At 45.2% G+C, this 22421-nt stretch overlaps 1 protein-coding gene across 1 annotated transcript in view; it reads right to left on the reverse strand.

Moving 5' to 3' along the window:
- RSPH10B (radial spoke head 10 homolog B) overlaps positions 1 to 22421 on the reverse strand; it is an 88690-nt gene that overhangs the window by 18871 nt on the left and 47398 nt on the right. Inside the window, exons 11-13 of the mRNA XM_073591012.1 lie at positions 5046 to 5235; positions 2922 to 3030; positions 525 to 604 (exon numbers count right to left, since the gene is read on the reverse strand). Coding sequence (XP_073447113.1) covers positions 525 to 604; positions 2922 to 3030; positions 5046 to 5235 — 379 coding nt within the window. The remainder of the gene's footprint in view (positions 1 to 524; positions 605 to 2921; positions 3031 to 5045; positions 5236 to 22421) is intronic.

Consider the following 22421-nt stretch of genomic DNA (forward strand, 5'->3'; position numbering starts at 1 on the left):
CTCAGATTAATGAAACTAAAGCTAAATTTCAGGCAAGTACCTAAATACATAAATTTAATTGTCTACATGTGATCAGTTTTACTTGCCAAGAGATTTGTTACTATATACAGCCAATTTTATAATCCTGGCACTAGATAGCACAGCCAGATCCTTAACAAAAATCCTGTTCCTAGAACTCTACACTGGTAAGAGAAATGCTTATTTAAATCAGTGGTTATTCAACCCTTTCAAGGACAAGACATATTGTATATACTGTATATATAATGCTGTACCTTCACCAACTTTATGTACACAAAATGAATGTTGCTCCTCAAACTTCCCATTTAAAAATTGTACACAAAAAATAATACTGGTCTTCAAACTACTCACTTTATGTATGTGTACATAAAATAATTTTTTTGTTTCTGGTTTTAGATGCATTTTATGAAACCTATAATGTTTCTATTGTGTCCCCGTGGTTAAGATCTGCAAAAAAGTTTACTACATTACTTACATTATATATACTGTATATATATAGCACTGACCTTTCACATTACATGAATTAGGTAATATATTTTGTGCCATAATTTTAGAAAAGCAGTCCACAAGGGAAACCTTCTTCCCTCTGCAAGAAAAAGAAAATATGATGCTTATTAAACAGATACATAAAGTATTAAAGGTATTACTACTGACATGATTCTTAGAACTACTATTACATTGTCAATAAAGGTTAAAAATTAACAGTGTCCAAGTTCAACCTCTAATAACTATTGTCCTCAAAACAGCGACACACAAGAACAGTCCAAGTAGATTTGACCTGCATTTATTTCAGCAAGGCAGCAAACAGATTCATGGCATGCAAGCCTTGTATAGCAAGTCCATAGCATAAAACAAAAAAATGGGCAGACTCGATGGACTACTCTGTCTTTTTCTGCCGTCACTTTTCAGTTTCTAAAACAAAACATCTCCTCTAAGCTACTAACTAAATAACAGGGTGCTCCATAATAGGTTCGCCATCCAACTTTTTAGTGTTCAGCAACGGGCTCTCACAGCAGAGAGAATGAGAGAGCCACAGGCATTAGTCAGCATTAGGCAGCTCACATATACAGTATAAAGCCTGTGCACAGATGAAATAAAATACCAAGGCCTGTCTACCAGGTGTGATGTGGACCTAGAAATGGAGGCTTGATCCCGCACACAGTTCTTTAAAGTCTCCAGACTCCAGAAGCCAGAACAGAACAGAGTTTGTTTTCTTCATGTTTGTCATAAACCCTGTAGCCCCTTTATCATGTATAGGTGAGAAGCCTAAGTGACACATATACATAGTCCACAAACCTGACAATCAGTGCCTCACATACCCTCACCCTCTGGTCAGACCTGTGGGAAGGAACACATCTTGCTAAAATACACATGGACACATTATAGTCCATCAGCTTTTCTTTGTTGGGCAGCTGTCCTATGTTCTACATAAAATAGAGTCTTGCATTGTTCCCCTTATTCTGAGCCATCCACTGTAGTGGAGAATAGTCTGTAATCAAATGGAACTGTCCTCCCAAAAGTCCTCCCTCAATGGCTCCAGTGCCCTTGTTATGGTCAGGCACTCCCTTTCCACTGCTAAATAATTCATCAGTGCAGGGATTAGTTTCCAGCTGAAGTATGCTACTGGATGCTCTTCTCCATTAATTTCCTGGAATATGACTGCACCAAGGCCAACACCAGAGGCATTTGTTTGTACAAGAAATTCTTAACTGAAGTTGGTGATGGTTAACTTTGGTACCTTACACAATTCTGCCTTCAACTCTTGAAAAGCTCTGCCTCTTTGTTTCATTTCACCTTGGTGGACTTGTTCCCTTTGGTAAGCTCAGTAAGTGGAGCTGCTATAGTTGGAAACTTAAGCAAAAACCTCCAGTGGTTTTCTACAATCCCTAGAAAAGCTATAACTTTTTTATACACTGGCTTCGAACAGCTTTTAATTGCTTCCATCTTTGCTTCAATCAATTAGAGGCTTTATGGCCTCCAAGCCCAATGCTGAAGCTCAGATAGTGGGCTTCTTTCATGCTTATTGAGCATTTTTTGTATAGGCTGTTAACCAGACCTTACAAATACAATCTACAACTGCCTGGACCTTCTGTAGATGGGAATTGGTATGAGGCTGTAAGCCCAGCCGGAGATGCAAATGCTGTCTTTTTCTTTGCTCTGCGGCATAGGATAAGCTTGAAATACAAATATTTCATTTAGTTTCCTGAAGGCACTGCAGAACCTCAGGCTGCCATCCATCTTAGGCACGAGCACTATGGGACTTTACTACTCGCTGTTAGATTCCACTACAACCCCAAGAGCTAACTTTTTCTATACCTCTTCTGTAATGGCTTTCCAGTGCCCAAACAAGGTTTAACTTTACTTTAACATGAGGCTCAGTCTGTACAATATTATAGTAAATTATGTTTGTTTAGCATAAAACATCTTCTATCTTTTTTCAAAGAAGGTATTCTCTGATTGAACGAAGTGGAGAGGAGGGACAGTGATGTCATGATCTTCATTTTGTCCAATAAGGTGTTCTGTGAATGACAATGGTTTCCCAGAAGCCCACCAGGTATGAGCTATGGTGGCAAGCTGGACCAATGTAAATATGCAATGCAAATAATACCTTCATGTTCAACAACCATACCCATGGCATTAAACCTTATGGTAGCAAGATGTCTCACATCGGGCACATAATACAGACTAAGCATAATTAAAATGGTTAGCAGTAAAGAATATTTTGTATGCAAAGCATCAGGCCTTTTTAAATGTAATTATATATAAATATTTTAGAGTATATCACAACCATTTTTTGGATTTATTTTTATCCAGGGTTATCATATAATATAATGCTCTGTCCTCCACCCAAGCTGGAAACTTTTTAAATATTTTACAATTTATACATGACATGATTTACTTACGGATTCTCTTCAAGGGTGATGTGATAGCTCAAATAGACAATATATGTCAGGAATGTACGAAGCAGTATTGTAGCATAGGGGGAGTGTACCTCCTCAGGATCATCATTTCCTGATGAATAAGTCAAATCTAAAATAAACTTATACTGCAATATCACAAAGAATGTTACATAAATCAATGATGTGGAATACAGCGGGTATAGAAAAGAATCCCCCCCCTTAAAATAATCACGTTATTGCTTTGCAGCCTGAAATGAAGACGAACACCGTTTTTGTTTTACCCAGCTGTTGTATTTACTAGTGCAACTTCTATCATCCAAATGAAAGATAGAACACCAACATTTTAGAAAAAAAAAAGCAAAAATTCAAAAACAGATACGCTGAGTTGGAAAAAGGATCCCCCCCCCCCCCCCCTTATGTCAGTATTTTGTTGGGCCACCTTTTGCTTTAATTACAGCCTTTAGTCTTTTGGGATATGTGTCTAATAACTTTGCATATCTAGACTTTTGCCCAACATTTGCCCACTCTTCTTTGCAGATCTGCTCAAGTTCTGTTAAATTTGATGGTGACCATTTGTGAACTGCAGTCTTCAAGCCATACTATTAATGGAGTTTAATGGAAGCCATTAATGGAGTTTAAAGAGGAAGTAAACCCTGATGGGTTTTACTCCCTCTTTTTGTTCCCCTGCAAAGTAAAAGCATAATGATATGTGCCACTTACCTGCAATCGAAGCCTGCGCTGTCCCCGCAGGTGGCCGCATCCATCTTCACCCCTCTTCCTTCCAGGGCCGCGGACTCCATCTCTGTGACTTTCCGGAGTCATGTGAAGTCACTCCTGCACATACGCGCGGGAGCCGTCAGTCACGGCTCTTGCTAGTGAAGAAACTGCACAGAGGTCCGTTTCTTCACAGCACATGTGCACTACAAGGTAAACCTCTCCTAAACGGCACACGTTTAGGAGATATTTACAGTACCTATAGGTAAGCCTTATTATAGGCTTACTTATAGGTACAACTTCCGCATGGGGGGTATACAACCACTTTAAAGTGTTACTAAACCCACAACAGTAAAATCAGTTTTGTATATGCAGTAAAACATGGTTGTTATACTCACTGTGAAACCTAAGGGGTTAATCCTCTGCATTGTGTAAAAAGGCTGTTCGATCCTGTCTCCTCTGATCAACGCCTTCTTCCACTGTCTCCGAAAAATAACCTGATAGGTACAGAGCCAGTGGACAGGTTGCATATGCTCAGTTTGGTGTGCTAGTGTGCTTTGGTGTGTTGGGAGAGTGCATGTGATCAGTACAGGGCCAATCTGCACTATCCAGACAGAGGGTCAGGGGCCCTGCATTCTTATTGGGCAATCATGGGAGAATGAAAACTCCTCCTACAAGCTTTAACCAGTCACAAGACTGCTCTAACTGCTGATGAAAAAAGGTATTTAGCAGTTTATATTTACTAATTTCCATGTTTTGTCTACTGTGGGAGATATAATGAATGACAGGGTCCTGAGTTTATTAACACTTAAAGTCTGGGCTCTGACTAGGCCATGCAAGGACATTCACCTTTTTCTCCTTCAACCACTGTGTGGTAATTTTTGCTGTTTGTTTTTGGTCATTGTCATGTTGGAAGGTAAACCTTCTTTTCATTGACAACTTTCTGGGAGAGGGCAGCAGATTTTCCTCAAGATGGTATTTTGCCTCATTCATTTTTCTTCTATCCTGACAAGTGATCCAGTCCCTGCTGCAGAGAAACACCCCATAACAGGATATTACCACCGCCATGCTTTACTGTAGGAATGGTGTTATTTGGTTGGTGAGCTGTATTGGGTTTCCGCCAGAAATATCGTTTGGTGTTGAGGCCAAATAATTCAATTTTTAGTCTCATCTATTAGTGAATTTAAATCAGCTAGTGGATCGCCAGGTGAAGACAGAGTGAAAAAATACCTAAAAAAGAAAACCTAATGCAGCCACTACATCTAATGATTGGTAAGCTACAATATATTACATTTTTAGTTTTGGTTTTGGTTTTAATATCGCTTTAACCTTGACACATTAGTTTAGTAATACACTGAAGGACAAATGTATTATAATGACATTATCGTTAAAATAAAAGGTATTCTTACTCACCAGCCAGGATGCGATCCATTCCAGAAAGTGTAAGGTCATGATGGTGGAACTTGCAGTCTTTTAGAAATCTCCAAAATTGTAATTTTGTCATTAGGAAAGCATTATCAAAGCAGTTCTCATTCCCCAGACTGCTGTAATACCTGTATGTCTTCTTCAGCCATGTAAGGTTCCGCAGGATACCATATTCAACCTACATATAGACCAGAGCAGAATTATTCTAAATGTTCTTAAAGTTAAATTCCCCCATCCCTGACGACAGTCTGCCTTGTGAAATATTCCTTTCCTGCACACAATCTTTACTGTGCGAATCTACCCGGAACACAGCCTTTGCAAATAAATGCCCCTCCATCCTCTTGCTGATTACAGCTGAACTCCAAGATCAACAAATATTGTCTGAATTTCAATTGTTACCTGAATCTTGGTGTACTTTGATTAAATGGAAATGGGATGTAGGTGTGGCGCTGTTCTAATTTGGGATAAGACACGTGTTGTAGTGAACCCATTGTGTTACACCCTCTGCGGTTTTCCGGAACTTGGAGTGGGTGTATAAGGAATTTAATCAGCACAGTACAAAAAAGATATCTAAATACGTTTTCAGCAAAAAGTACCAATATCCATGTGTTACACCCTCTGCAGAGTGTAATACCTTGTGAGGTGTTATTTAAATATATTAGCCTCTAATAGAAGAGGAATTCATGTATAAACTAGTATATGAATTTGAATAGGAGAATACAAAAATGGGTGAAGGCAAACAGCAATAATTTTCCTATTGTTTATTGGTGCTACACCCTCTGCATGTACTCAGTACAGGTACTGTGAACTAGTGTGCATATGTGACTCTATATAATAAAATTATAAAAATAATGTGCTGAAGGCTAACTGCATCAAGATATTAAAAATTCCAGAATGTGTTAACCCTGTAACCTCTGTAACCCGCTGCTCAAAAAAGTGTTAGCAAGCCGGTGTGTAAAGAAAACAAAGTGTATGAATAAAATAGACTAGAAGTGTTCTAGTACAGATAGTGTAATGGGACCAAATGAGTGATGGTACAAAACGGTGTAATTGAAATCTTTGTAGTGTGTTAAACCCTCTGGTAAGTTATAAACAAAATTGGTTATGTGCAATGTATGATAAATAACATATTATAGTAGATAATACATATTCCAATAAAAATGGCTCGAAATTAAATATGCACAAAAAAAATGCACAAAAAAAGTGAAGTGTCCAGTGCTTGTTATAAAACAAAGTGACTTGTGCTCATAAAACGTCCAGTGCTTAAAAGAAGATGATGTTTTTGAAAAACTTCTTATTTAGTTGACAGCTGGTGATCTTTATTCGTGCTCTTATTATGAATGCACTCACCAAAAAGCCTCACCCCCCCCCAGGGGTACTGCGCGGTCACAGTATCTGCCACTGTGTAGCAATCCTTGGTAACCCTGGTCTTTACTTTTAATGTTGTTGGAGACATTTTATTTGTTCACCAGTTCGTGGATGGGTCTTTATCCCAAGGTTTTAACAGTCCTTGATGATTATTTTAGCAGCCCCAGCAAACTCACAGCTCTCCAAGACAGGTGTTCACTCCCTATATAACCCCTCCTCCTACCAGGAGTACCTCAGTTTTTTCGCCAGTGTCTAAGGTGTTGGTCACGAGTGAAGATGTACTCTGAGGAGCTCCACTGGAGGGATCCTTGCTGGATTTAAATAGCCTCCACAGACCGGATCCATCCAAAGTGCCACTAAGGCCAAAGTGGATGGTACCCGGGCCTCGTATAGGAAGAACAAGGTTTTGCCTTTAACACCTCTCCTTGCAAGGCTAGACCCCGGGACCCAGGGCTTTGGTCATGCTCACGTTACCTAAAGTTTTTCCTGGCGGGGTGCTATACAGGTCCAAGGGAGTGGAACCCCGATTAAAAAGGGACCCAGTCCTTGAAGGTTTGCTAACACAGCCCACCGCGATGGGTGAAATTTGGATCTGTCTGTCACAGCAGTATCCTGCAGCGTGGATAAGGTAAGGGAATAAGCCTAGGAACTGTAAAAAGTCCACCTATGGCTTTTCTTCCTTAAGTAAAATGTTGTCATGCCTTAAGTCTCCACTAGAGGGAGTAAATGCACATACCTTGGTACGTTGCCTCTCAGTTCAGCTCAGTGTCCCAGCTAACAGCATATGTGTGGTCTCAGCCAGCAGCATATATCAGGGGGTCCTCATCCAGGAAAAGATTTGCTAAATACAGCATTTTTTCCACTCTGGGGGAACTAAGGGGCTGGGAGGTACAACAGCAGTTTGTACTCCCCCCCTACCCCCCCTGGGGGGTGCGGCTGCTTCCCTATGCTTGATTTTATGTTTCCCCACAGAAAGACCTGAATGCCGTCCGTGCGCATGGACTGCTGGAAGTTTAAACAAAAGGGGGGACATGGCTCAGGCGTGGCGCTGTGTGCGGGATGTAGCGTCCACGAGTACACAAGGCGCAGGACTGGGGACGCCGAGCACAGAAGACAGACTCTCCTCAGCTAATAGCTGGAGAGTAAAGCAGTCTGGTCACACAGAACACAGGAGCGGTGGGGGCACGTAAGGCGCTGCATACAGACATTTCCCAGTAAAAGGAAATACATTTTACTCAGCACCCAGCTGAACTTTATTAGCGGCATTGTATTGCTAGACTATTGCTCAACAAGTAGCGCATTTACTTAGTGCCTCTGCTCTTGTGCTTAGGACTATGTCTGCCAAAATGGACACCACAAAGACCTCAAAAAAGGTACCAAAAAGTTCACCCCCAGGTGCTGGGAACTCCAGTCGTGCCTCCACACTGTCATCTTCTCCTAAAATACCAGGTGTGGCAAGCCAGGGTGAGTCATTGGAACCAATTGGTGGTGCAGCTGCTTCTCTCATCTGTATACGTGACTGTATACGTGACTGAAGATGCCTTTTTCTCCGCCCTGTTGGGGCTAGAGGGAAGATTAGCGGCTTTAATTGCATCCTCCATCCAAAGGGATAGGAAGCGTGGTAGATACCCCTCCCCCACCTTAGACCCTTTACCAAGGGAACAGTGGCTAGAGGATGAGGTGTTACCCTCAGGCGATCAGGAGGAAAGACAAACCGATTACTCCTCTACAGAGGAAACAACAGTGGATGAACCCTTTTCAGCCTCGCAATCTGAGAAATTTCTGGTACAATCTCTTACGGAGATGGTTCGTTCCACTTTCAAGCTACCCGTAACGGAGTCAGCTGAAAGTTCAGTTTCTTCCTTGGGTTCCTTGAAACCTTCACAGCCTTTGCATGCGTTTACTGTCCATGCATTACTAGAACAGCTTATTTATGCTGAATGGGATCACCCGGATAAGCATTTTCTCCCTCCAAAGAGATTCACAGTACTCTATCCCATGGAGGAGAAATTCACCAAAAGATGGAATGTAGCAGCAGTTGATGCTGCTATATCCAGTGTGAATAAAAGTCTAACTTGTCCAGTAGACAATGCACAAATACTTAAGGATCCAACAGATAAAAGGTTGGAATTCCTGTTAAAATCCTCCTTTTCTGTGGCAGGTGCGGTTACTCAGCCTGCAGTTGCTGCAATAGGCATCTGTCAATCCCTAAAGGACCAGTTTAGACAGACCCTTAAGGAGGTTCCTGTACAGCAAGCTCGGGATTTGGCCAAACTACCAAGAGCATTATGTTTTGCCATAGACGCCATTAAAGATTCTATTCACTAGGCGTCCTGCATTGTGCTTGTGCTAGTACACATGCGTAGGATCCTGTGGATAAAAAAATGGTCAGCCAAAGCACCATGCAAAAGGCTCCTGACCGGTTTTCCTTTTTATGGGGATCGGCTATTTGGGGATGATTTGGACAAATACATCCAAAAGATTTCAAGTGGGAAAAGTCCTCTTTTGCCAGTTAAGAGAAGGAATAAACGCCCTTCATTTAAGCTGACTTTTTCTCCTGCGCTAGGGGCATCCGCCTCTAGGCAGTGGCGACGGCCTCCGCCGTCAGAGTCTAGAGGAAAGCCTCAGGGTCAGGCCCAGATACAAAAAAAGTCCGGGGGTGGAAACCTGAAAAACAGAATTCTAAAGCCACATTATGAAGGGGCGCCCCCACTCGCCAGGGTGGGGGAAGACTTCTGCAGTTCTCAGAAGTCTGGCAAGAGAACATTCAGGACAGATGGGTCATCTCCATGGTAACTCTAGGGTACAAACTAGAATTTCGGGAGTTTCCACCATCTCGTTTTCTGAGGTCAAACATTCCCAAAGATCCAGGGAAAAGGCAACCTCTGTTTCGGGCATTAGACTGATTACTGGCTTAGGGGGTGGTCATACAAATCCCCACAGAAGAGCAAGGCTTGGGGTTTTGGTCAAACCTCTTTACGGTGCCAAAACGGAATGGAGATGTCAGACCCATTCTAGAGCTAAAGAATCTAAATCAGTTCCTGAAGATCCGCTCTTTTTGGAGTCGATCAGGTTGTTCTATCCTACAAGGAGGAGAATGTCTGGCGTCTATTGACATCAGGGATGCATATCTGCATGTCCCTATATTTCCTGCTCATCAAAGGTTTCTGCGATTCGAGGTAGAACAGCATCATTTTCAGTCTGTAACCTTGCCCTACAGGCTAGCTACAGCACCCCGGGTGTTTACAAAAGTTCTGGCTCCACCTCTAGCCAGGTTAAGGGCACAGGGCATAACAATCTTGGCGTACCTAGACAATCTATTGCTAATAGACCAGTCGGTGGACCGTTTGGAGCAAAGCGTGCGCATTACAACCAAATACCTGAAGAATCTGAGTTGGATTCTCAACCTCGAAAAATCTTCCTTAAAACTGCTAAAAAGGCTGGAGTACTTGGGTCTGATCATAGACACAGCCTAGAAAAAGGTGTTCTTGCCTCAGGCAAAGATCAACGCCATAAGAGAGCTGGTACACATGGTCAGGTTGGAAAGAGATCCCTCCATTCGCCTTTGCATGAGGTTGTTAGGAAAGATGGTGGCTTCATTTGAAGCGGTTCCCTATGCCCATGTTTACTCAAGACTGTTGCAAAACAGTATCCTGTCTGCTTGGAACAAAACAATTCAAGCTTTAGACTTGCCAATGCGGCTGTCCCCAAGGGTCCCCAGTTGGTGGTTGGTAACCAAAGCCTCAGTTGGTGGTTGGTAACCCAGAATCTGCTGAAAGGAAAATCCTTCAGACCTGTTTTCTGGAAGGTGGTAATGACAGATGCCAGCCTTTCAGGTTGGGGAGCAGTGCTAAAAAAGAGAACTGTCCAGGGACAGTGGTCAAGAACCAAAAAGGACCTTGCTTGCCCATCAACATTCTAGCGATTCGGGCAGTGGTTCTGGCTCTGAAGGCCTGGACATTCAGGTTACGGGGTTGTCCTGTCAGGATCCAATTCGACAATGCCACAGCTGTGGCTTACATTAATCAAGGGGGCACCAAGAGTCTCGCAGCACAGAAGGAGGTGAACCATATCCTAACTTGGGCAGAAAGGAATTTTCCCTGCCTATCAGCAGTTTTCATTCCGGGAGTAGAGAATTGGCAGGCAGACTTCTTGAGCCGCCAGCAGTTGCTCCCGGGGGGAATGGTCTCTTCACCCACACAATTTTCAGGCTGTTTGCCAGAAATGGGGGACTCCGGACGTAGATCTTCTGGTGTCCAGGTTCAACATGAAGTTGGTCAACTTTATGTCCAGGACAAGGGATCCACTCGCATGTGGAACAGATGCGTTGGTGACCCCGTGGGATCAGTTCTCACAGATTTATGCATTCCCCCCTATTCAGTTGCTGCCACAACTTCTTTGCAGGATCAAGCTGGAAAGAAAGCCGGTAATTCTGGTAGCCCCAGCATGGCCCAGAAGGTCCTGGTATGCAGAAATTGTAAAGATGGCGGTGGAGGATCCATGGTCCCTTCCACTACAGCCAGACCTACTCTCACAGGGGCTGATATTCCATCCTACCTTAAAAACTCTAAATTTAACAGCTTGGCTATTGAAACCCACATTCTGAAGAAACATGGGCTATCCGGGTCAGTTATCTCTACCTTGATTAATACAAGGAAGCCAGCTTCCAGACCTATATATTATAGAGCCTGGAGGGTTTATGTTTCCTGGTGTGAGTCCAAGGGTTGGCACCCTCAGAAGTATAAAGGCAGAATTCATGCCTTTCTACAATTAGGGGTAGAGATGAAGCTGGCCTTGAGTTCTATTAAGGGCCAAGTCTCAGCTTTATCGGTCTTATTTCAAAGACCACTTGCTTCGCATTCTTTGGTCCGGGTTTTTATGCAGGGGGTGATGCGGCTTAATCCACCAGTCAGATCACCTTTGAACCCTTGGGAGTTGAACTTATGCCGCGTACACACGATCGGACTTTACGGCATACTTGGTCCGGCATACCAGATTTCGTCGGACAATTCGATCGTGTGTGGGCTCCAGCGGACTTTGTTTTCTCAAAAGTTTGATGGACTTAGATTTGAAACATGTTTAATTTAACTTAGTTTAGTTTAAACAGGTGTAATCCTCGACTCTGACTTGTCATTTCAGCCTCAAATCCAATCGTTGTCAAAAGTTTGTAGAATTCAGCACCATAACATCTCTAAAATTCGCCCCTTTTTAACAAATGAAACCACTCCCTTGTTATCTCTCGCCTTGACTATTGCAACTCCCTTCTCATTGGCTTACCTCTCCATAGGCTATACCCTCTTCAGTCTATCATGAATGCTGCTGCCAGACTTATCCACCTTACCAACCGCTCAGTGTCTGCCAACCCTCTACTCCAATCCCTACACTGGCTCCCAATCACCCAGCGAATTAAATTCAAAAAAATAACCACAACATACAAAGACATACACAACTCTGCCCCAAGCTACATCACTAATCTTGTTTCCAAATATCACCCAAATCGACCTCCCCGCTGTTCTCAAGACCTCCTGCTTTCAAGCCCTCTCATCTCCTCCTCCCATGCTCGTCTCCAGGATTTCTCCAAAGCCTCTCCCATCCTCTGGAACTTGCTACCTCCATCTATCCGGCTATCCCCTACTCTTGCTACCTTCAGGCGATCCCTGAAAACTCATCTCTTCAGGAAAGCCCATCACGTCTCCAACTAATCTCCTACCACTTCCACCAGCTCATTCCCCACAGTTACAAGCTTTTGTACCACCTGCCCCACCCTATTAGATTGTAAGCTCTTCTGAGCAGGGCCCTCTTAATCCTCTTGTATTTTATTGTATTATAACTGTATTGTCTCCCTTTTATATTGTAAAGCGATGCGTAAACTGTTGGCGCTATATAAATCCTGTATAATAATAATAATAAATCTATCCGACGGACTTGAGTCCGGTCGAAAAGTCCGCTCGTCTGTATGCTAGTCCGACAGACAAAAACCGACGCTAGGGCAGCTATTGGCTACTGGCTATGACCTTCCTTGTTTTAGTCCGGTCGTACGTCATCACGTATGAATCCGTCGGACTTTGCTTGATGGTGTGTAGGCAAGTCGGTTTATTCGGAAAGTCTGTCGTAAAGTCCGTCGAAAAGTCCACCAGGCAAAGTATGCCATAAAGTCCGGTTGTGTGTACGCGGCATTAGTTTTGTCAGTGTTACAAAAACAACCATTTGAACCGATACAGCATACTCCCTTAGTCCTTCTGACAAGGAAGTTAGTGTTCTTGGTTGCTAGATCCTCAGCAAAAAGGGTTTTGGAATTGGCTGCTCTTTCTTGTAAAGAGCTTTAATTTGATTATTCACAAGGACAGGGTCATGTTGCGTCCTCATTGAAGTTTTCTGCCTAAAGTGGTCTCTGGTTTTCACCTGAACCAAGATATTGTCCTGCCATCGTTTTTTCCAAAACCATGTTCTAGGGAAGAGAAGTCACTACATTGTCTTGATATGGTGAGAGTGGTCAAAGTCTATTTAAAGACGACTGCTCAGATCCGGAAGACTGATGTCTTATTTGTGTTGCCAGAAAGTCCTAGGAAAGGACAGGCAGTGTCGAAATCCACTGTCGCTAAGTGGATTCAGCAAGTTATAATTCAGGCTTATGGTTTAAAAAGGTAAGATTCCACCTTTTCAAGTCAAAGCACACTCAACCAGAGCAGTTAGTGCTTCTTGGGCAGTGCATCACCAGGCCTCCATGGCTCAGATCTGTAAGACCGCAACTTGGTCTTCAGTACAATCACCAGGTTTTATCAGGTGGATGTAAGAAGGCATGAGGATATCGCCTTTGGGCGTAGTGTGCTGTAGGCAGGAGTATAGGTCCTCAAGTATGGGGGTGCCCTACGGGTTGTGTCTCCCTCCCCTCAAATAGCATTGCTATGGGACATCCCATATAGCTAATAACTATGGCTCTGTGTCCCGTGATGTACGATAAAGAAAATAGGTTTTTTATAACAGCTTACCTGTAAAATCCTTTTCTTGGAATACATCACGGGACACAGAGGTCCCTCCCCTCTTTCTGGGGTTTAGGTATGTTGCTTTGCTACAAAAACTGAGGTACTCCTGGCAGGAGGAGGGGTTATATAGGGAATGAACTTCCTGTACTGGCTATGCCAGTGTCCATCACCTGAAGGTGCCTATATACCCATATAGTTAATAACTATGGCTCTGTGTCCCGTGATGTACTCCAAGAAAAGGATATTACAGGTAAGAGGTTATAAAAATCCTATTTTTTCAATAAAAAGTACAGCAAAAAACTATAGTACCTAAATTATTAGCAGGTGACACTTTAAATGCCTTTACATTTCATTAGTTTAACTGTAACCATAACTAAGCGACCTAGAATTATTTCTCTCTCTCCCTGGTGCATGCGGCAGTACTCAATATGTGTTCTGCAATTGTCGTTTACATACACGTGTGCCCTGCACGTGTGTTCGTGGTCATATTTGTGTGCACAGGGTGGTAGAGTTGCTTTTAAAGCGGAGTTCCACCCAAATTTTGAACAATATCTGTATGTATTCTCTTCCTTGCCTAGATGCTTACATGCATTTAAAAAAAAAAATTTAAATCGCCGTAATCACCTTTTATTTTTCTATTCTTCTTTGCACTTCCTGGTTCTCCTGCCATGGGAGTAGGCATGTTTCTAGCCTCTCCCAGACTCCTGGTAGCTAGTCTCAGGCTTCCCAGGATGCCACTGAGCATGTGCGGGAACGAGCGGTGAATGCTGGGAGCACAGCATTCACCACATCCAGGAAATAAATGCTTCTGGGCTTCAAATGCCCACAATGAAGATGGAAACTGCCTGCAGTGAATAATAGAAGTTATTCTTTCCGACGAAATCTGACACAGGCGGACATATTACACACAATATGTGAGTATGTAATGCTGAGAAGAAAAGTTTGTGAATGAACTAAAAAAACCCCAAAAAAACGATAGATAGGTGGACCCCCCGCTTTAAATGTTGTTTTTATTTATTTTATTATATTTTCGTTTTTTAACACTTTTTTTTTTTACTTAACTTTTTGCTATCACAAGGGGTTAACATGCACAGAAGTTAGATAAAGGTAAGGTAACTGAACTTTCTAATTTTCGCAGTTATGGTGTTCATTGGTAGCTTTAGCACTTTGAAATGTTAGAGCAGCTACTATGCTGTCTACTACTATGCTGTCTACTAGCTCCAGCCCTAACAAACTTACCCTTACTATGCTGTCTACTACTATGCTGTCTACTAGCTCCAGCCCTAACAAACTTACCCTTATTCTCCTGATTGAACATGAAGTGCCTTGAAAAATTATTCATACCCCTTGAAATTTTCCTACATTTTGGCATGCTACAATTAATTGTGAAGTGGAAGGAAAATGATAAATGGTTTTTCAATTTTTTTTACAAATAAAATATCTGAAAAGTGTGGCGTGTATTTGTATTGAGTCCCCTTTACTCTGATACCCCTAACTAAAATCTAGTGGAACCAATTACCTTCAGAAGTCACCTAATTAGTAAATAGAGTCCACCTATGTATAATTAAATCTCAGTATGAATACATCTGTTCTGTGAAGCCCTCAGAGGTTTGTTAGAGAACATTAGTAAACAAACAGCATCACGAAGGCCAAGGAACACACCAGACAGGACAGGGATAAAGTTGTGGAGAATTTTAAAGCAGGGCTAGGTTTCAAAAAATATCCCAAGCTTTGAACATCTCATTAAGCACTGTTCAATCCATCATCCAAAAATGGAAAGATTAAGCCAGCCGTGAGTCAGCCTGATAACTTTTGATAAGCTCTCAGAGGCCCAGAGATGGACCTATGTGTCAGAGGAGGTTGCTATAAATAGATTAGCAGACTGCTGCACAATTCAGAGGCAAGCTCTGCATTTGTGGAGAGGGGGTGTGTGCCTTTCCTCCATTCAGCTGTCTCACAGTGTCTAACAATATTTCACTCCTACAGCATACTTGCCAACTGTCCCAAATTTCCCGGGACATTCCCGGGATTTAGACCCTTTCCCAATTTTATTGTGTCCCTGGAAATCCGTTTTTTCAGATTTTTCGCCGCCGCCGCTATAGGTCCACGTCCGGCGGAGACAATGTCTCTGCCGGCCGCCATTTTTAAGAAAACCAGAAGAAGAACACGGGTGGCTACAATAGAAATTAAGCTGCGGTGCCGCCCACCCCCCGCTCCGCTGCCGGTCCGTCTCTGACCTGTTATGGAAAGGGGCGGGAGTGCCGCAGCTTAATTTCTATTGTAGCCACGTGGCCTCTATTTTGCTCCCCCTCGGGGAACGGGGAAAACGGAATGGCGGCGGAGACACCACTATACCTGATGTAAGGGGGCTCCAATGGGGGGACGGTTGATGTAAGGGGGGCTCCAATGGGGGGGGAAGCCTGATGTAAGGGGGGCTCCAATAGGGGGACGCCTGATTAAGGGGGGCTCCAGTGGGGGAAACACAAGATGTAAGGGGGACATCTGATGTAAGGAGGGACTCCTCATGTAAGGAGGGACTCCTCTGGGGACTCCTGATGTAAGGGGGCACTCCGCTGGGGACGCCTGATGTAAGAAGGGGACTCCGCTGGGGATGCCTGAAGTAAGGAGGGACCCTGCTGGGGATGCCTGATGTAAGGACGGACTCCGCTGGGGACACCTGATGCAAAGACACACTCTGCTGGGGGCACCTGATGCAAAGACACACTCTGCTGGGGGCACCTGATGCAAAGACACACTCTGCTGGGGGCACCTGATGCAAGGACACACTCTGCTGGGGGCACCTGATGCAAGGACAGACTCTGCTGGGGGCACCTGATGCAAGGACAGACTCTGCTGGGGGCACCTGATGCAAGGACAGACTCTGCTGGGGGCACCTGATGCAAGGACAGACTCTGCTGGGGGCACCTGATGCAAAGACACACTCTGCTGGGGGCACCTGATGCAAGGACACACTCTGCTGGGGGCACCTGATGCAAGGACACACTCTGCTGGGGGCACCTGATGCAAGGACAGACTCTGCTGGGGGCACCTGATGCAAGGACAGACTCTGCTGGGGGCACCTGATGCAAGGACAGACTCTGCTGGGGGCACCTGATGCAAGGACAGACTCTGCTGGGGGCACCTGATGCAAGGACAGACTCTGCTGGGGGCACCTGATGCAAGGACAGACTCTGCTGGGGGCACCTGATGCAAGGACAGACTCTGCTGGGGGCACCTGATGCAAGGACAGACTCTGCTGGGGGCACCTGATGCAAGGACAGACTCTGCTGGGGGCACCTGATGCAAGGACAGACTCTGCTGGGGGCACCTGATGCAAGGACAGACTCTGCTGGGGGCACCTGATGCAAGGACGGACTCTGCTGGGGGCACCTGATGCAAGGACGGACTCTGCTGGGGGCACCTGATGCAAGGACGGACTCTGCTGGGGGCACCTGATGGTATCTGGTGGCAGGTGACACGCTCAGGGGTCCCACTGATTATGCAGTATGGTGAGTTGAATGATTTCATTTTATATTACAATGTAATAATAGAAATAATGTGCTTCAATCATCCTGACACCATAACAACCATGGTGCCAGGATGATTGCAGCGCTAACACCAGGTGTTTGGAGTATCTTTAACTATAAAAACGTGAGCAGCGCTACAGAAAGTGAATATAATGTATGAAAATTAGTACAAATAAATGAGGATCAAAAAGTCCATGGTGTACCAAAATTAACAATAATTAACAATATAAGTGCCAAAAAAAAAAGTGACATAAAAATGGTGGTATTAACATAAAAGGTGTCATGAGAAGGTTTACCCGTTGGTGGCGCTATCGGTCTCTTGGATCGCAGTACCAGTGTCCACCAGCGGGTGTTTTCCAACACCTAGGACCTGTAGTAAGAGGACTCACCTGCTGGTGGCACTGTTGCATCCTTGGGCCGTAGTACCGGTGTCCACCAGCGGGTGTACTCCGGCAGTGTGGAGCAGACAGTACCCTCTGCGCTCAGGTGTAACATGAGGTCAATTACTGCAGCCTTATAAATACCTGGCAAGCCCTCACATGCTTGCCTTGGTAACTCTCTCCCTGTGCCCTAATCTTGCTGCCTGTATCGTGTCCTTGAGCCTGCATCTGTCCTGACCTAATCCGATCCCTATCCTGAGCCCATCCTGTTCTGTCCCTCCGGTTTCCTGGTTTCCCTGGATCCCTGCCCTGCAGCCTATCCATCCTCTCCCTGTCCTGTTGGTTCCCCGTCCTTTCCCATCTGACTGACCTCCTTGTGTATGACCTCGGCCCGGCTTTTGTTGCGATTACGGTATTTCCCATCCATTTGTATATACCATTTGTTTGTGGGTCTGTGCTTGGTTTGCACTGTATATATTTCACTTATTTGTACCCATTTAATAATAAACACCCTTATTTTTCACTTACATGTGTTTCTGGTTTCCTCTGTGCAGTCCACACAGTCTGGTCTACTAAATTCCCTGACAGTATACCAAGGCCATCCCTGACCAGACGTGGCTGCATTGTGGAACCATCCAGGTTGTTAGTTCTGTTAATATGGGTTTCAATGAAATCAGTTATTAATCCCTGCTGGCAGAAGATGATGGTGAATATTGTCACCAGATTTTGAAAGGGTGGACTAGTGACCAGCTGATGGAAACTATCCGATCAGCTCATTACCTAGTGGATCAGGGGTATATGTCATTTGAAGATGTTCAGCCCCTGATCCAGTTATGTGCAAAACCAGCCCTGTCATGCATTCCCAAAGGGAGCAATGATTTTTCTCCCCCCTTCAATTATGGCCAAGTCGAATCCCTGGTATAGTTATTAGAAGATGATCCAGCCTTTTTTATAGAACATTATTCCGCTTGTCCACAGCAGGTGTTGTCTGATTGCATCCATTCAGTGCAATCCCTGGTTAGTCAGGCCGGGTGTGAATCAGCATTTGTTCAACCTGTGCTACGGACATGGTCAGATCTCCTGCACTTAGCTAAGCCTCAACATTCCAGCCCTGCTATCAAACACCTGCCTTCCCACAAATCTATCTCCCCGTCACCCATGGCAACCTCAGCTACAGCCCAGTTTTCTCAGCTCCCTACCAAATACTACTACCCAGTCTCCAAGTGCTGCACCTATCCTGCCTTTAATCCACCTGTCTCTTCTCCTCCACCTGTAACAACCCCACAGAACCCTCTTCTAGCCACTGTTCCTTGGTCTTCCTTTTGCCCAGCTATATACTTCTCTTACGACCCTGCACCTACGTACAAAGCTGCAGTGGCTAAACCAAAAAAGAAATGAAAGTTCTTCCCGACCCACATCATCCTGCCAGTAACCCAACCTGCCTCCACACCAATCAACCTGTTCCAGCCTGATGTCTCGATGCCTGTCTTCCAGCCCAAAGTCTCGGTGCCTGCCTTCCAGCCTGATGTGCCTACCTTCCAGTCTGATGCGCCCGCTTCCCAGTCTGATGTCTTGATGCCTGCCTTCCAGCCCAAAGTCTCGGTGCCCACCTTCCAGCCTGATGTGCCTACCTTCCAGTCTGATGTGTCCACTTTCCAGTCTGATGTACCCGCTTTCCAGTCTGATGTCTTGATGCCTGCCTTCCAGCCCAAAGTCTCGGTGCCCGCCTTCCAGCCTGATGTGAATACCTTCTAGTCTGATGTGTCCACTTTCCAGTCTGATGTCCCGATGCCTGCCTTCCAGCCCAAAGTCTCGGTGCCTGCCCTCCAGCCTGATGTGCCTGCCTTCCAGCCTGGTGTGTCTACCTTCCAGTCTGATGTGCCCGCTTCCCAGTCTGATGTCTTGATGCCTGCCTTCCAGCCCAAAGTCTCGGTGCCTGCCTTCCAGCCTGATGAGCCTACCTTGCAGTCAGATGTGTCTGCTTTCCAGTTTGATGTCTTGATGCCTGCCTTCCAGCCCGAAGTCTCGGTGCCTGCCTTCCAGCCTGATGTATCTACCTTCCAGTCTGATGTGCCCGCTTTCCAGCCTGATGTCTCGATGCCTGCCTTTCAATCTGATGTGCCCACTTTCCAGTCGGTGCCCGCTTTCCAGTCTGATGTGCCTGCCTTCCAGCCTGGTGTCTCGGTGCCTGCCTTCCAGCCCGATGTCTCGGTGCCTGCCCTCCAGCCGGATATCTCGGTGCCTGCCTTCCAGCTTGATGTCTCCACTTCCCAGTCTGATGTGCCCGCTTTCCAGTCTGATGTCCTGATGCCTGCCTTCCAGCCCGAAGTCTTGGTGCATGCTTCCCAGTCCGATGTGCCCGCTTCCCAGTCTGATGTACCCGCTTCCCAGTCTGATGTCCTGATGCCTGTCTTCCAGCTCGAAGTCTTGCTGCATGCCTTCCAGTCTGATGTGCCCGCTTCCCAGTCTGATGTCCTGATGCCTGTCTTCCAGCCCGAAGTCTTGGTGCATGTCTTCCAGCCTGATGTGCCCGCTTCCCAGCCTGATGTGCCCACCTTCCTGCTTGATGTGCCCACCTTCCTGCCTGATGTCTCGGTGACTGCCTTCCAGCTTGATGTCTCCACTTCCCCGTCTGATGTGCCCGCTTCTCAGTCTGATGTCTTGGTACCTGCCTTCCAGCCTGGTGTCTTGTTACTTGCCTTCCAGCCAGATGTCTTGATATTGGTGTGTCAGCCTGGAGTTTCGGTGCCTGTGTGTCAGCCTGGAGTTTTGGTGACTTTGACCCAGTCTGCTGAACCGGTGACTTTGACCCAGTCTGCTGAACCGGTGCCCTTGACCCAGTCTGCTGAACCGGAGTCCGTTGAGCCAGTGCCCGTTATTCGGCTTGCCGGACCAGTGCCCGGTGTCCAGCTCGCTGAACCGGGGCCCGTTACCCAGTTTGTTGAGCCGGTGCCTGTGATCCAACCTGCCCTTACGGTGTCACTGTCTGCTCGGATGTGCCCGCTGTCTGCTCGGATGTGCCCGCTGTCTGCTCGGATGTGCCCGCTGTCCAGTTTGATGTACCCGATGGCCAGCCTGATGTGCCCTCATCTGTTGTTCGGTTTGAGGCCATGAACTTTGGACAATTTCATCTTGTTGGAGCGTCTGGAGTTCGCTCCTTTGCGGGGGGGTACTGTCATGAGAAGGTTTACCCGTTGGTGGCGCTATCGGTCTCTTGGATCGCAGTACCAGTGTCCACCAGCGGGTGTCTTCCAACATCTAGTAATCACTTGCACAGCATATACTGCATGTTTTCCTGATGATGGCTCTATTCCTTCTGTTTCAGTTACCTCACCCTGGCTTCGTGATCCACTACCTCCAGGTACAGCAGGGAACTGACAAAATCTTCCTGTGAATTCAGATGGGCACAGGCAGTGATTGTTGGAAGAGCACTGGCCACCATTCATGCAGGGTATTGGGCAAACCACTGTATGCAGGTCTTGTAAATAATTGGGCTAGCAAATTGAATAAAAACTCAAGTAGTTAAGCTATTTAGATCAAGAAGCAACCCCAGCCGGAGGATCAATTGATGACCACAGAGGGTAGATAAAATCGTGTTTTTAACTGATGGAAGAGGTCCTGTAATAAAGGACTGACTTGGAACCAAGGAGTCCAGGGTAAACAAGCTGCTTAGTTCGTGTTCCTTCCAAGGCAGAACCCCAAAAAAAGGGGGGGGGGAGGACAAACAACAAAGCCTGGATCACCTGGTAAATGAGAAAAATGACATCCTCCTCCTCTCAGGCTGGAGTATCTTTATCTGCTGATTTGTTAAACTCTGGAATACACATTTCTATTGTGGTGTAAGATCTGGGCCTGCTGTCCCTCCATCCCTCTTTCTTTCCTTCTCTCTCCCCCCCCTTTCTTTCCTTTCTTCTCTCTCCTTCCCTCCTTTCTCTCTCTCTCTCTCCCTCTTTCTTTCTCCCTCCATCCCTCATTCATTTCAGACTCTAGCCACACCCCCTTTGAGGCACGCCCATTAAAGCCACACCCACCATTTCACGTAAACCACGCCCATTTTTCACATCAGCGCGGCTTTTTTATTTTTGCCATGCCAAGCCTACAAACAGATGCCCTGCCCCTAATAATAATACTCCGCCTACAGCCAAAAAAGTGTCCCTATAATTTTTTTTTACATAGTTGGCAACTATGCTACAGGGGAACGAGGAAGTGAAAATTCTAACAGGTTGTTCACTTTCTAAACAGCATATAAATGTGAAAAAAGCAGATATAGATGTAAAACTTATGTAGGGAGATTTGTTTCATCTCTGTGTATCATCTGAGGCTGTTCACTTCACTGGATATATGTGAGGGTTTACATCCACTTTAAGTTTATGAATGGATACAATTGTTATCAAAGATTGATACTTTTTACTTCACTCATCTTGTGTTTTAATATACAGGAACAGCACTCCCTGTGTTGGAATGTCTTTGTTTCTCATTTGGTCTTGTGAGTTTTGGAGCAGTGGCCAGATCTATACAATTTATAGACATTTTTTTCACAGGCATCCTTGTTCACAATTATGCCCCTGGCTCCTTGATAATCAAAGAGTATGGCACAACTGCAAACCTACCAAGACATGGCCGTCCACCTAAACTGACAGGCCGGGCAAGGAGAGCATTAATCAGAGAAGCAGCCAAGAGACCCATGGTAACTCTGGAGGAGCTGCAGAGATCCACAGCTCAGGTGGGAGAATCTGTCCACAGGACAACTATTAGTCGCGTACTCCACAAATCTGGCCTTTATGGAAGAATGGCAAGAAGAAAGCCATCGTTGAAAGAAACCCATAAGAAGTCCTGTCTGCAGTTTGTGAGAAGCAATGTGGGGGACACAGCAAACATGTGGAAGAAGGTGTTCTGGTAATATATGAGACCAATATTTAACTTTTTGGCCTAAAAGCAAAACGCTATGTGTGGCATAAAACTAACCCTGCACATCACCCTGAACGCATCATGTTGTGGGGATGCATTTTTTTCAGCATGGAAGCTGGTCAGAGTTGATAGGAAGATGGATGGAGCCAAATACAGGGCAATCTTAGAAGAAAACCTCTTATGCCACGTACACACGAG

This window comes from Aquarana catesbeiana, linkage group LG06, assembly GCF_042186555.1.
Source record: "Aquarana catesbeiana isolate 2022-GZ linkage group LG06, ASM4218655v1, whole genome shotgun sequence".
Lineage (NCBI taxonomy): Eukaryota > Metazoa > Chordata > Amphibia > Anura > Ranidae > Aquarana > Aquarana catesbeiana.